At 37.1% G+C, this 13923-nt stretch overlaps 1 protein-coding gene across 4 annotated transcripts in view; it reads right to left on the bottom strand.

The window, feature by feature from the left end:
* FCHSD2 (FCH and double SH3 domains 2) overlaps window positions 1-13923 on the bottom strand; it is a 327826-nt gene that overhangs the window by 73018 nt on the left and 240885 nt on the right. For all 4 annotated transcript variants that reach the window (XM_038568738.1, XM_038568737.1, XM_038568740.1 and 1 more), the window contains exon 9: window positions 12862-12984. In XM_038568738.1, coding sequence (XP_038424666.1) covers window positions 12862-12984 — 123 coding nt within the window. The remainder of the gene's footprint in view (window positions 1-12861; window positions 12985-13923) is intronic.

Here is a 13923-nt window from a genome sequence, read left to right as displayed (position 1 = left end):
CCTCCCTGGTTATTGGCCTGTTAAGGTTTTCTATTTCTTCCTGTTCCAGTTTTGGTAGTTTGTGGCTTTCCAGGAATGCGTCCATTTCTTCTAGATTGCCTCATTTATTGGCGTATAGCTGTTCATAATATGTTTTTAAAATCGTTTGTATTTCCTTGGTGTTGGTAGTGATCTCTCCTTTCTCATTCATGATTTTATTAATTTGAGTCTTCTCTCTTTTCTTTTTAATAAGGCTGGCTAATGGTTTATCTATCTTATTAATTCTTTCAAAGAACCAACTCCTGGTTCTGTTGATCTGTTCCACAGTTCTTCTGGTCTCGATTTCGTTGAGTTCTGCTCGAATCTTTATTAACTCTCTTCTTCTGCTGGGTGTAGGATCTATTTGCTGTTTTTTCTCTAGCTCCTTTAGCTTTTGTATTTGAGTTCTTTCCAGTTTTTGAATGGATGCTTGTATTGCGATGTATTTCCCCCTTAGGACTGCTTTTGCTGGATCCCAAAGATTTTGAACGGTTGTATCTTCATTCTCATTAGTTTCCATGAATCTTTTTAATTCTTCCTTAATTTCCTGGTTGACCCTTTCATCTTTTAGCAGGATGGTCCTTAACCTCCACGTGTTTGAGGTCCTTCCAAACTTCTTGTTGTGATTTAGTTCTAATTTCAAGGCATTATGGTCTGAGAATATGCAGGGGACGATCCCAATCTTTTGGTATCGGTTCAGACCCGATTTGTGACCCAATATGTGGTCTATTCTGGAGAAAGTTCCATGTGCGCTTGAGAAGAATGTGTATTCAGTTGAGTTTGGATGTAAAGTTCTGTAGATATCTGTGAAATCCATCTGGTCCAATGTATCATTTAAAGTTCTCGTTTCTTTGGAGATGTTGTGCTTAGAAGACCTATCGAGTATAGAAAGAGCTAGATTGAAGTCACCAAGTATAAGTGTATTATTATCTAAGTATTTCTTCACTTTGGTTAATAATTGATTTATATATTTGGCAGCTCCCACATTCGGGGCCTATATATTGAGGATTGTTAAGTCCTCTTGTTGAATAGATCCTTTAAGTATGATATAGTGTCCCTCTTCATCTCTCACTACAGTCTTCGGGGTAAATTTTAGTTTATCTGATATAAGGATGGCTACCCCTGCTTTCTTTTGAGGACCATTTGAATGGTAAATGGTTCTCCAACCTTTTATTTTCAGGCTGTAGGTGTCCTTCTGTCTAAAATGAGTCTCTTGTAGACAGCAAATAGATGGGTCCTGCTTTTTTATCCAGTCTGAAACCCTGCGCCTTTTGATGGGGTCATTAAGCCCGTTCACGTTCAGAGTTACTATTGAGAGATATGAGTTTAGTGTCATCATGATACCTATCAGTCCTTGTTTTTGTGGAATGTTCCACTGAACTTCTTCTTAAAGGGGAATTTTAAGAGTCCCCCTTAAAATTTCTTGCAGAGCTGGTTTGGAGGTCACATATTCTTTTAGTTGCTGCCTGTCTTGGAAGCTCTTTACCTCTCCTTCCATTTTGAATGAGAGCCTTGCTGGATAAAGTATTCTTGGTTGCATGTTCTTCTCATTTAGGACCCTGAATATATCCTGCCAGCCCTTTCTGGCCTGCCAGGTCTCTGTGGAGAGGTCTGCTGTTACCCTAATACTCCTCCCCATAAAAGTCAGGGATTTCTTGTCTCTTGCTGCTTTAAGGATCTTCTCTTCATCTTTGGAATTTGCAAGCTTCACTATTAAATGTCGAGGTGTTGAACGGTTTTTATTGATTTAAGGGGGGGATCTCTCTATTTCCTGGATCTGAATGCCTGTTTCCCTTCCCAGATTAGGAAAGTTTTCAGCTAGAATTTGTTCAAATACATATTCTGGCCCTCTGTCCCTTTCGGCGCCCTCGGGAACACCAATTAAACGTAAGTTTTTCTTCCTCAGGCTGTCGTTTATTTCCTTTAATCTATCTTCATGGTCTTTTAACTGTTTGTCTCTTTTTTCCTCAGTTTCCCTCTTTGCCATCAACTTGTCTTCTATGTCACTCACTCGTTCTTCCACCTCGTTAACCCTCGTCGTTAGGACTTCTAGTTTGGATTGCATCTCATTCAATTGATTTTTAATTTCTGCCTGATTAGCTCTAAATTCTGCAGTCATGAAGTCTCTTGAGTCCTTTATGCTTTTTTCTAGAGCCACCAGTAGCTGTATAATAGTGCTTCTGAATTGGCTTTCTGACACTGAATTGTAATCCAGATTTTGTAACTCTGTGGGAGAGAGGACTGTTTCTGATTCTTTCTTTTGAGGTGAGGTTTTCCTTCTAGTCATTTTGCTCAGTGCAGAGTGGCCAAAAACAAGTTGTATTAAAAGGAGAAAAAGAGAGAGAGAGATGGAAAGAAAAGAGAAAAAGAAAAAAAAAAGGAAGAAAAGAAAGGAAAAAAGAGAAGAAAAAGAGAAAGAAAAAGAAAGGTGAAAAAAAGGGTGGGGGAAGCAATCAGAAATCAAAAAGAAAAAGAAAAAAAGACAAAAAAACATGGGGGAGTATCTTCTGATTCTGTATACTTTAAGTTCCTGGAACTTGTCCGTCTAGCTGGTCTTCTGGGGGAGGGGCCTGTTGTGCTGATTTTCAGGTGTTAGCACTTGGGGGAGCTGCTCTGCCCCCTGCCTGGTGCAGTGCTCAGTGGGGGTTGTTTACCCCGTGAGGCCTCAGGAGGAACAACCCCAGTGGCTGCTGCAGCTCTGGAGCCCTGGATTCAGCCCCCGCAGTAACTCCGGAGCTCTCCGTCTGCAGGGCCTGGAGGCTCCGGGGCGGGGCCGCTGATCTGTTCAGCTCGGGGCAGGAGCGTCCTTGCTGTCCTGGGCCCTCCCAGCCTCTGCCTGTCCTGGAGGAGGCCGGATCCTGGGCTGTGTCCCGGTGCCCTGTGATCCCGGTCTGCGCTGTTGGATTCGCTCTCGGCCATGCAGCCCCCTCCGCGGAGCCGCCACCCGAGCCCCTCCGAGCTGCTCCGGGTCCAGCCGAGCGTGCTTCAGTCTTTTAGGGAGCTCTGGCCGCGGGGTATGGCGCACTCTTCTGTGCGCGCAGCTGTCTGTTAGTGTCCCCGGGAGCCCGAGGGCATCCCCGCCCTCCTGGGTCCTGCTCCAACTCCCTGCGAGCCCCTTTCCACCGGGAAGGTTGGTGCAGCTCCTGCTTCGGGACGGGGCTCTCCTGTCCTGGGGACACTCGCCCCGGCCTCAGCCCGGCTCCTCGCGGGGCCCCTCCCCCTTGGATGCCTTTTGTTTCTTTATTTCTTTTTTCCCCGTCTTCCTACCTTGATAGAAGCGCAAACTGTTCTCACTGTAGCATTCCAGGTGTTCTCTCTTTAATTCTCAGGCCGAATTCATAGATTTTCAGGATAATTTGAAGGTTTTCTAGGTAATTTGGTGGAGACAGGTGATTTGGAGACCCTACTCTTCCGCCATCTTGCCCCTCCTCCTCAGTTTCTGTTGTTTTATGCTACCTAGTTTAAGGTAATTTGTATAGTAGCCATAGGAAACTAATGTAACAGGCCTATGATAATAAATCTATTGGAGGATGCAAAAACTAGAGATTTTTCTATTTGTTTTCCTATTAATCTAACAAGGAATTCTATCATTCCTTTGTCATTTATTAGTTGGAATAAGTCTATAAAAGAAACTTTGCAAGTCGACTATTTAATTACCTTGAGGTATAGTTTATATAAGGAAGGCAAGATAAATGGTTCTTTCTCTTTATTATCTAGTTGTCCAATTAAGTTGTTTCCCTAGAAACCTCCAAAGAATGCCTAATTGTAACTTTAATAAATTATTATTATGAAAACATGGCTTTAAAAATATTCAATGTGCTTTAGTTCACTGCAGTTATCATTAGTGATGCTATAATCATCCCATCTTTGGCCAGTAAGATCACATTCTAAATCCTTTTGATATGACCTAGTAGTTTTTGAAAGTTTTGCTAGTTTCTTTGGTTTCTACTATGACAAACCATTTAAGGTTTATCTCATATATTTCATGCCCCAGACCTGGAGAATCACACTTATCTTTCTGAAAAGCCCTGTCTCCTTCCCCTCACTCCTAAATGAGAGAGAAAGTATTCAGAAAATAAAATCTGGACACTAGAGGTACTAGGTTAGTCACTGGTCTTTTTCTCAAACATTTTATTTTGAAAGGAAGTCACAAAGAGACCCTATATACCTCCCAATATTGCCACCTTGCATAACTACAGTAAATATCAAAAATCAGGAAATCAACACTGGTACAAAGCACAGAGCTTATTTAGATTTCACCACTTATGCATGAACTGATTTGGGTATGTGTGTGTGTAGAAGTCTATGCAATTTTATCATGTGTGTAGCTTCATGTAACCAGCACCAAAATCAGAGGCTTAACTGAACCATCTGCAAGATTCCCTTGTGCTACTCTATAATAGCTATATTCACTCCCCTCATTCCTGATTTTTGGCAACCACTAACCTATTCTCTATCTCTATAACATGTTATTTCATAAATATTGTATGATGGACTCATGCACCACATTTTTTTTTTTAAGATTCATTTGAGAGAAAGTGAAAGGGGGGGAGAGAGAGAGAGCATGAACAGGGGGATGGGGAGAGGCAGAGGGAGAGAGAATATCAAGTGGACTCCCTGGCTGAGCACAGAGTTCAATGCAGGGTTCAGTCTCATGACCCATGAGATAATGACCTAAGCCAAAATCACAACTCAGAGGTTTAACCAACTGAGCAACCGAGGTGCTCTAGCACCTGTCTTTTTAAGATAGCCTTTTTAAACTCAGCATAATTTCCTTGAATATATCAACAGTTTGCCCCTTCTTAGTGCTGAGTAGTATCCCATTGAATAGACACATCAAATTTGTTTGATCCTTCACTGATTGAAGGTCATTTAAACAATTTCCAGTTTAAATGACCAGAATAAAACTACTATGAACATTTGTCTGCAAGTTTCTGCGTGAAATAAATTTTTATTTTCTCTGGGATATATGCCCAATCTCACTCTCTCTTTAAAAGTGTTAGAGAGGTATATCTGATATGCTATAAACTATATAAAGTATAGTTTGGTAAGTTTTAACATAGCTGTACACCTGTAAAAACATCATCACAACCAAAATAGTGAATATATTCCTTACTATCAAAGGTTTCCTCATTCCCCTTGTAATCCATCCTTCCGTTCCTTTTCTGCTCCCCTCTGTCCTTTTTTGTGATAACTGAGATGAAGCTTTAAACCTTGTTACAGATGTATCCTTCAGCACCTAGCACAGTGACTTTGCCTAAAGTAGCATTCAAATGAACAGATATTTAAGAACACCTGTCTATCCACTGCTGAGATTAAAGAATACCCATATTGCCAATGCCCTCCTTATCACATACCTCTTCAGACATTTTTCCTAGTTATCCTTTGATTAATTTTAATACCACAAATATACTATATATGTTACTGTGGCCCACTATAATATTTAACCCTTCCCTAACTATCTGGAAGCAATTTTTACTCCCCTTTGGGGGGATTATCACCTTCTCTGAGAGTGCATACTCTAGAGGTAACCATCCTACTGAATTTTACCCTTCTCTCTCTTTTTCCATTTATTTTTTAAATTTTTTCTCTTTTTTCCATTTAAATATTATTACTACATATATCTCAAAATGATATTATTTTCTTGGGTATTTTTGAACTCTTAAATGGCATCTTAGTGTTTGTATTGTTTTATAACTTGCTTTTCAGTCAATATTGTATTTGTGAGTCTCATGCATATTAATACATGTGCCTATAGATCTTTCAATTTTATTGCTGGTATGGTAATCCATTATTCATCCTATTGTGGATGGCTGGGTTCTAGCTTTTTAATGTTATTATGAATATTTTTCCAAAAGTGTCCTGGTACACATGTGCAAAAGTTTCTCCAGGATTATTTCTTAGGAGTGGAACTGCTGGGCCATAAGCTAAGTGCATCTTTAGATTGACTAGATAATGCCAAATGTTCACAAATTGGATATAGCACTCTGTACTCCCCTGGGCAGTCTATGACTTTCTGGTAATCCATATTCTCACCAATACTCATTCCTGTCTATCTATATTTTTGTCAATCTCATAGGTATAAAATAAGTATAAAGTAGAATCTCATAGTGCTTTTAATTTCCATTTCTTTGATTAATAATGAGGATAAGTGGGGATCCCTGGGTGGCGCAGCGGTTTAGCGCCTGCCTTTGGCCCAGGGCGCGATCCTGGAGACCCGGGATCAAATCCCACATCGGGCTCTTGGTGCATGGAGCCTGCTTCTCCCTCTGCCTATGTCTCTGCCTCTCTCTCTCTCTCTCTGTGTGACTATCATAAATAAATAAAAATAAAAAAAATAATGAGGATAAGTATCTATATTAGTTTCCTACGACAGCCAGAACAAAGGATCAGACTGGTTGGCTTAAATAACAAATTTATTTCCTCTTAGTTCTGGAGAACTAAGATCATTTTACCTTAATAACCTCTTTAAAGATCCTATCTCCAAATTAAGTAACAATCTGAGGTATTAGGGATCAGGACTTCAACATATGAATTTTAGGGGGATACAATTTAGCCCATAATAGCATCTTTTAAATGGCATAGCTATTAATATATTTTATTCTCTGGGATGTGTGTTGTATGATATATCAGCAGTTCACTCCTTTTTATAGACAACATTCCATTGCATGGATATAGCATATTTTATTTATCTAATCATCAGCTGACAGACATTTAGGTTCCCACTTATTGGCTATTATGAATAATGCTGCTTTGAACACCTGTATGTGACTTTTTTGTTTTAATACGTTTTCAATTCTCTTGAGTGAAAGTGCTGAGTCATACAGCAACTCGATGTTCCAATTTTTGAGAAATTATTTTCCATAGTGGCTGCACTATTTTACATTCCTAACAATGTTTGAGCATTCTAATTTCTCCACATCCTTGCTAACACTTGTTATTTTCTGTGTGTTTGGTTGTTTTAAATTATTAAAGCCATCCCAGTGAGTAAAAAAATGGATGTCATTGTGGTTTTGATTTCCATTTCCCTAATGACTAATGATGTTGAACATCTTTTTATATGATTATTGGCCATTTGTAGATCTTTTTCTAAATTATTTTTTATTCATTGATTTTTTTGCATATATATTTAAAATATTTATATTTGAGAGAGAAAGAGAGAGGGAGAGAGAGAGAGTAAGCGAGTGAGCAGGGGGAGGGGCAGAGGGAGGAAGAAAGACTCTCAAGCAGACTCCCTGCTGAACTCAGAGCCCAAGATGGAGCTTGATCTCATGACCCATGAGATCATGACCTGAACTGAAACCAAGAGTTGGACACTCAACTGACTGAGTGACCCAGGTGCCTCTGTATATCTTGTTTAAAGAAATGTCTATTCAGGTCCTTTGTCACTTTTTAATTGGGTCATTTGTATTTTTGTTGAGTTCTTTATATATTCTAAATATTAAATCCTTATTAGACAAATGATTATAAATAATTTCAAATAATAAATAGTAAATAGTAATTATTATAAATAATTTTCCTCTCCTATGGGCCATCTTTTCCATATTCTTGATAATATTCTTTGATACACAAAGGCTTTTATTTGGAGAAGTCCACTTGCCTATTTTTTCTTTGGTTGCTGCTGTTTTACTATTAAAACTAAAAACATACTGCCAAATCCAAGGTCATAAAGATTTCTTCTATAGCTTTAGGTCACTGATTCATTTTGAATACATTTTTGTATATAGAATGAGGCAGGGGTTCAACTTCATTCTTTTGCATGTGGCTATCCTGTTGTCTTAACATCTTTTGTTGAAAACACTATTCTTTCTTCACTAAATGGCCTTCATAACCTTGTTGAACATCAATTGGCCATATGTTTGGGCTTATTTCTAGACTCTCAATTCTATTTCATTGGTCTATATGTCTATCCTTATGTTAGTACCACATTATTTTGATTAATTTTGCAGTAAGTTTTGGAATTGGGAACTGTGAGTTCTTCAACTTTTTCTTTTCAGTGTTATTTTTGGTTATTTAGGACCCCTTGTAGTTCCATATGACTCTGAGGATTAGCTTTTCCACTTCTGAAAAAAAAGGCTGTTGGATTTTTGATAGGGATTGACTAAATCTGTAGAATGCTTTGGGGGAATACTGCAATATTAGTAATATGAAATCTTTCAATCCATAAATATTTATTATTTCCATTTATTTAGGTCCTCTTTAATTTCTTTCAGCAATGTTTTGTAGTTTCTCAATGTACAAGTCTTTCAAACCCTTATTTAGAGTTATTCTTGGTATTTTATTCTTCAGATACAATTACAGTTGGAATTCTTAAGTTTCTTTTGGCTCATTCAGTAATGGGAGTATAGAAACACAACTGATTTTTGTGCTTTGATCTTCTACCTGTAACTTTTGCTGAATTCATTTATTAGGTCCAGTACTTTTTTTTGTGGTCTCTATAGTATTTTCTATGTATAGTTACGTCATCTGCAAATACAGATAATTTTATTTCTTCCCTTTCACTTTGGTTTACTTCTATATATATATATTTTTAAGATTTTACTCATTTATTTGAGAGAGAGAGAGAGCTAGCACAAGCAGAGGGAGAAACAGAGTCCTCATTGAGTGGGGAACCCAAAGTGGGGCTGAATCCCAGGACCCCACAATCATGACCTGAGCCAAAGTTAGATGATCAACTAACTAGCCATCCCATTTTTTTCCCCTTGACTAACTGATCGCACTAGGACTTCTAGAACAGTGGGGGAAAATGGGCATCTTTGTCTTGTTTCTTATCTCAGGAAGGAAAGCTTTCAGATTTTTACCACTGAGTGCAGTGTTAATAAATGCCTTTTATCTGTTAATGAAATTCCCTTCTACTCCTAATTTGTGTTTTTGTCATGAAAAAATGTTTAATTTGGGGCACTAGGGTGGCTCAGTGGTAGAGTGTCTGTTTTGGGTCAGGTCATAATCCCAGGGTCCTGGATGGAGTCCTGCATCAGGCTCTCCACAGGAAGCCTCCTTCTCCCTCTGTCTATGTCTCTGCCTCTCTCTCTGTCTCTATGAATAAATAAAATCTTTAAAAAAAATGTTTAATTTTGTCAAATGCTTTTCCTGTCTTTTTTTCCCCCTGTGTCTTTTGAGATGATCATGTAATTTTTTTCCTTTATTTTATTAAGTTTACTTTTTTTTTGCTTAGTCTTCCAAGTATTAAGAATGGCAATAATAATTTAATTTCCAACAAAATAGAGAATAACAATTTTATTTTTTGAATTGTTTAAAGAGAAGAGCTAATGTTACTAATTGGTAGGAGTTTCCTTTTGCAGACAGAAAGCAAGCACATGTGAACAAACTATAAAGGCCAGTGGAACTACTTTTGGAGTTACTATCCTAGAGAAAATATTTATGACAACATCTGCTTCAGTTACATATACAAAGCACTTCATAAAATATTAAGGAGAAAAGCAAGCTTCATAAATAATTAAAATCAAACAAAAACTCCTAGGGCCAGGTTCTCCCTTTAGGGGATGTAAGATATAGAGAGCACTGTAACTACAGTTCACCTATAGTTAAGGCCAGAGCCAAATAGCCATGCAGAGCAGGGACGCCTCCATCCAGCACTGAGTCATCTTCCTTTTTTGTCCTCCCCTCTCCCATTGCTGCACCTGGGATCACTGGATGGGAGAATAGGGCACCCCTCATGACTGAGGGCAGAAGTTGCTAGAAGTCAGAGCAGGATGCCTGGGTTTCCCCCTGCCTCCACTAGCCCCTACCATTTCCCCATGATATGGTAGCTTCTCCTTGGGCTTTCCTTGCCTACCCTGTCTCCTGGGATCAGGGAGTAGGATACTAGACATGACTCATGTCTTGGGTACATACCACATAGCAAATAAATGGTAGCAAAAGAAAAAAAAAAGTAGTGTAGTATAGCTACAGTGTCAGTACAGTTACCCCAAAATATATTTGAGAACATGCACAGATATAATTTAGATATGGTGGGAAGAATAACCTCCTCCTCCAAGAAGGCTAATAAGGGTGTAGAATAAAAACCTAGAGTTTCAAACTTTCCTCGGGGTTATCAGATCACTGTGCTGCTTTTTACTAAAAATACTCTTACTATATTATAAGAGTAGCATAACAAGTTCTTTGTAACAGAAAAACACATGGGATAAAACTTGAAGTTATGAACTCTTGTATTTGGAACAAAAGAGCTCATCTCCTAGTTACATCATTCTTACTTTCAATCTAAACAGAAGAGCATCTCATTTATTACTCATCTCTGGGGAGCAAGATATTCCTATGAGTGACTGCAGAGGAAAATGAAAGCTTATCTCTTTATGTGTCCAAATCAGTTTATACATTTTAAATTCATTTTCTATGGAAATAATATAAATTAAAGAGATAATACAGTATGGTAGTAGAGTATGGACAATACTATATGAGTATGTAGCCTCAGGCAGCCACATAAACCTCCTGAGTCGGTTTTCCTCTCTATATAATGGGCATGATAATACCAACCTCAGAAGATATGCTAAAAACTCCTAGAAAATTAAGTGCTGTGTAAAATATTAGTTATTTTTAAAGACTGTACACTTACCTGCTTTATAAACTAAAGGTAGTGTATCCAATCTAACTTATTCTCAGAAAAAGAGATTTCAGACAATTTTGTCAGAGGACAACCTCTGATAAAATCAGAATGTAATAAAATAAAAACAAAATATAATTTCTAATAAAATTAAAAATGAAAAAAGTTACTCCACTCCATATTCCCACTGAATGAAGACTGGGAAAACTCACTTCTAAATAATTCATCAGTTAACAAGGGGGAAAATGTAGAAACAACAAATAGCCCTACATATATAATGCAGTTAAAGTAGAAAAAGATTTTTAGTCTTAAGTGGATTTACTTGAAAAATAATAAGCACATAAGCTGCAACAAAGTAGAAGGAAATAATAAATATAAAGTCAGAAATTAAGGAAATAATAACATGGAAGAGTAGAACAAAAGTTGGCTCTTGGAAGAGATTAATAGAATAGACTGGTAAATCTGATCACAGTGAGAGAAAGCACAAACTATATTAGAAATGAAAAAGGAGACAACTGTGGAGGCACAGAAGTTTATACACAAACATATACCATCAAATTTGATAAATGAGAATTTCCTAGGAAAGTATAAGTTACAAAAATGTACAAAAACAGGAATAGAAACCCTGAATGGATCAATAAACAATTTGATCACAGGGCCCCTGGGTGCCTCAGTCGATTAAGCATCTGCCTTTGGCTCAGGTCAGGATCCCAAAGTCCTAGAATTAAGCCCCAAGTTTGCTCCCTGCCCAGCAGAAGTCTGCTTCTCCCTCTCCCACTGCTATTCCCTCTGCTTGTGCTCTCTCTCTGTCAAATAGGTATATAAAAAAAAAAATCTTAAAAAAAATAAACAATTTGATCACTAGTCAAAAATCAACCATTCCATAAATGGAACAAAGCCAGGATGTTTTTATAGACTTTCTCCCAACATTCTCTTATGTAAAATTACAAATGTACATACATTAAAATAAGAACTGTACGGAAACACCCATATACCCACTACCTAGATTAATTAACACTTTTCTTTTTTCTCTTTCTCTTTTAAAGATTTTATTCATTTATTTGAGAGAGAGAAAGAGACAGCAAGATGAGTTGGGGGTAGACAGAGGGAGAAGCAGGTTCCTCGCTGAGCAGGGAGCCCAATGCTGGGCTCTATCCCAGGAGTCTGGGATCATGACCTGAGCTGAAAGCAGATGCTTTAACCAATTAACATTTTTCTACATTTGCTTTCATATAACTATCTATCTTTCTGCCCATCTTTCTTTCCATATATCAATCCTTTTATACCTTGTATTGGATTCTGGAGAGTAAAAATAAAGGAAAATAGAAGTTATGACAGGATTTCAAAGCACCAGGCTAGTGATCTTTATATTCCCATATCAACTTAATATTTTAAATGCTTTTCTAAAAATAAAAGAGCTATGGTACACTGAAAACAATAATACATACATATGAGGTATTCAGGAAGAAGAGTCTATGACTCTTTCCTAAGAAACCCTGATTCTTTTCCAAATAATATCTTAAGGTATTAGCCAGTTCCTGTTTCCCCTGCCAAAAAAGAGGACCAAGCTGGATCTTTAAAAATAGATATTAAAAAATGAATATATTTTTACAATTGCATGCTTTCAGTCAGGGAATATTTGCTATGCATTTATCAGAATAAAAATAACATTACTAATCACAAGAACAATTTATCTTCAAAAGAACAGTTTCTCTGCTGCAAAAAATTTTAATTTGTCAGATCTTGAAGAATTCAAATAATTTCGTTTGCTTTCTCTGCAGTGTGTGAATATGCCAGCAAAGTTGCTGGATCTCAACACTTTTGAATAAAAAGATTACTATCAAAGAATGACAGCACATAAAAGGTAAGGTTAATTTTTAAAAAAACAAGATCGAGTATTCATTTCTTCAACAATAATAAAATGTTACTTTCCCTTTTGTGCTTTTTTATTATTCTTTGCATTGACACATGACCTTGTTGTTCTCCACATTTATTTAAGTTGAAGGTAAAACTCTTTAAATCATTTCTTCTCAAAAGCACATACATGGCAAAAGACTCAAGTCTCAGCTGGCTTGTGTCATCACCTCCCTTTTTTCCCCTTTGTGCCAACTCACCAAGGGAAGAGAACACCTTCCAACTTTGTTAGAAGAATACTGTTTCCAGGAAATTTGCCCTTTAAAGAATTCTTCTAATGTATCGGTAACTTCATTTTGTTTATATGCAAAAACATTTTAGATTCTAAAATGGATAACATATCATGTATTTTAATAAAGGTAACTTACCTTGCTGGAGGTTTCTAATAAAAACTGGAATGTGTTCTGCACAGCTTGGCATGTCTCTAGCTCAGTCCTGCTGAAGGCTATTAAATAATCCTTCAGGTGATCATACACATTTCCATCGAGAGCCTGTAAAAGGGTAAAAGCAAAAGTATGATGACAAAGCTCTGATATATAATGCTTACAAGGTAAATTGTTTAAAATCCATTAATAATAAGTGGAGAAAAGCTAAGACAGTTATGTAAGCATACATGTCAACAGTAAACAATCACCTGAGAAAATGTCTTTTCTAATAAATAGGAATTAAAAAAGATAAATTCAATACTGGTAAAGCTGTGGGACAAAACTTAGAGATAAAGTGGTTGCGTTTTTATCTTTGTCTAAAAACTGCATCAACCCCTCTAGTTACTTTATAACAGAGTAGGAGTGGGAGTTGAATAAAACAGTGGATGTGAAAGGATCCAGGCATAGTGCATGTGCAGGGTAGACATGCAAACATTAATATCCTCCATTTTTTTCTCATCCATTGTTGGTAGTATTATAAATTAGTATATTCTTCCTATAGATTAGAGAAAAAAACACCACAGAAATCGTTTAAAGAAAGTGACTCAGTACAATCTGGGGAAGAAATACCAATGAAAGGTCCATAAAAAGTTTTATTTTTTTAAAGATTTTATTTATTTATTCATGAAGGATAGAAAGAGAGAGGCAGACACATAGGCAGAGGGAGAAGCAGGCTCCCTGCGGGGAGCCTGATGCAGGACTCAATCCCAGGACCCTGGGATTACCCCTGAGCCAAAGGGAGATGCTCAACCACTGAGCCACCCAGGCATCCCTATAAAGAGTTTTAAATACTCTTTGTTTATGCATTTAGAGCAGGACTCAATGAAATTGAAAGGAAAAAAAAAAAAGAAAACCACTAAACATTTGAAAAATAATTAAGCTATGATATATATATATGTTATAATATATAACATATATATCTACATATATATAACTAAGTTATATATAACTATATATAATATATAACATATCTATATATCTATATCTATCTATCTATATATATAT

This window comes from Canis lupus, chromosome 21 (assembly GCF_011100685.1).
Source record: "Canis lupus familiaris isolate Mischka breed German Shepherd chromosome 21, alternate assembly UU_Cfam_GSD_1.0, whole genome shotgun sequence".
Lineage (NCBI taxonomy): Eukaryota > Metazoa > Chordata > Mammalia > Carnivora > Canidae > Canis > Canis lupus.
This window is presented reverse-complemented; position numbering and strand designations above follow the sequence as displayed.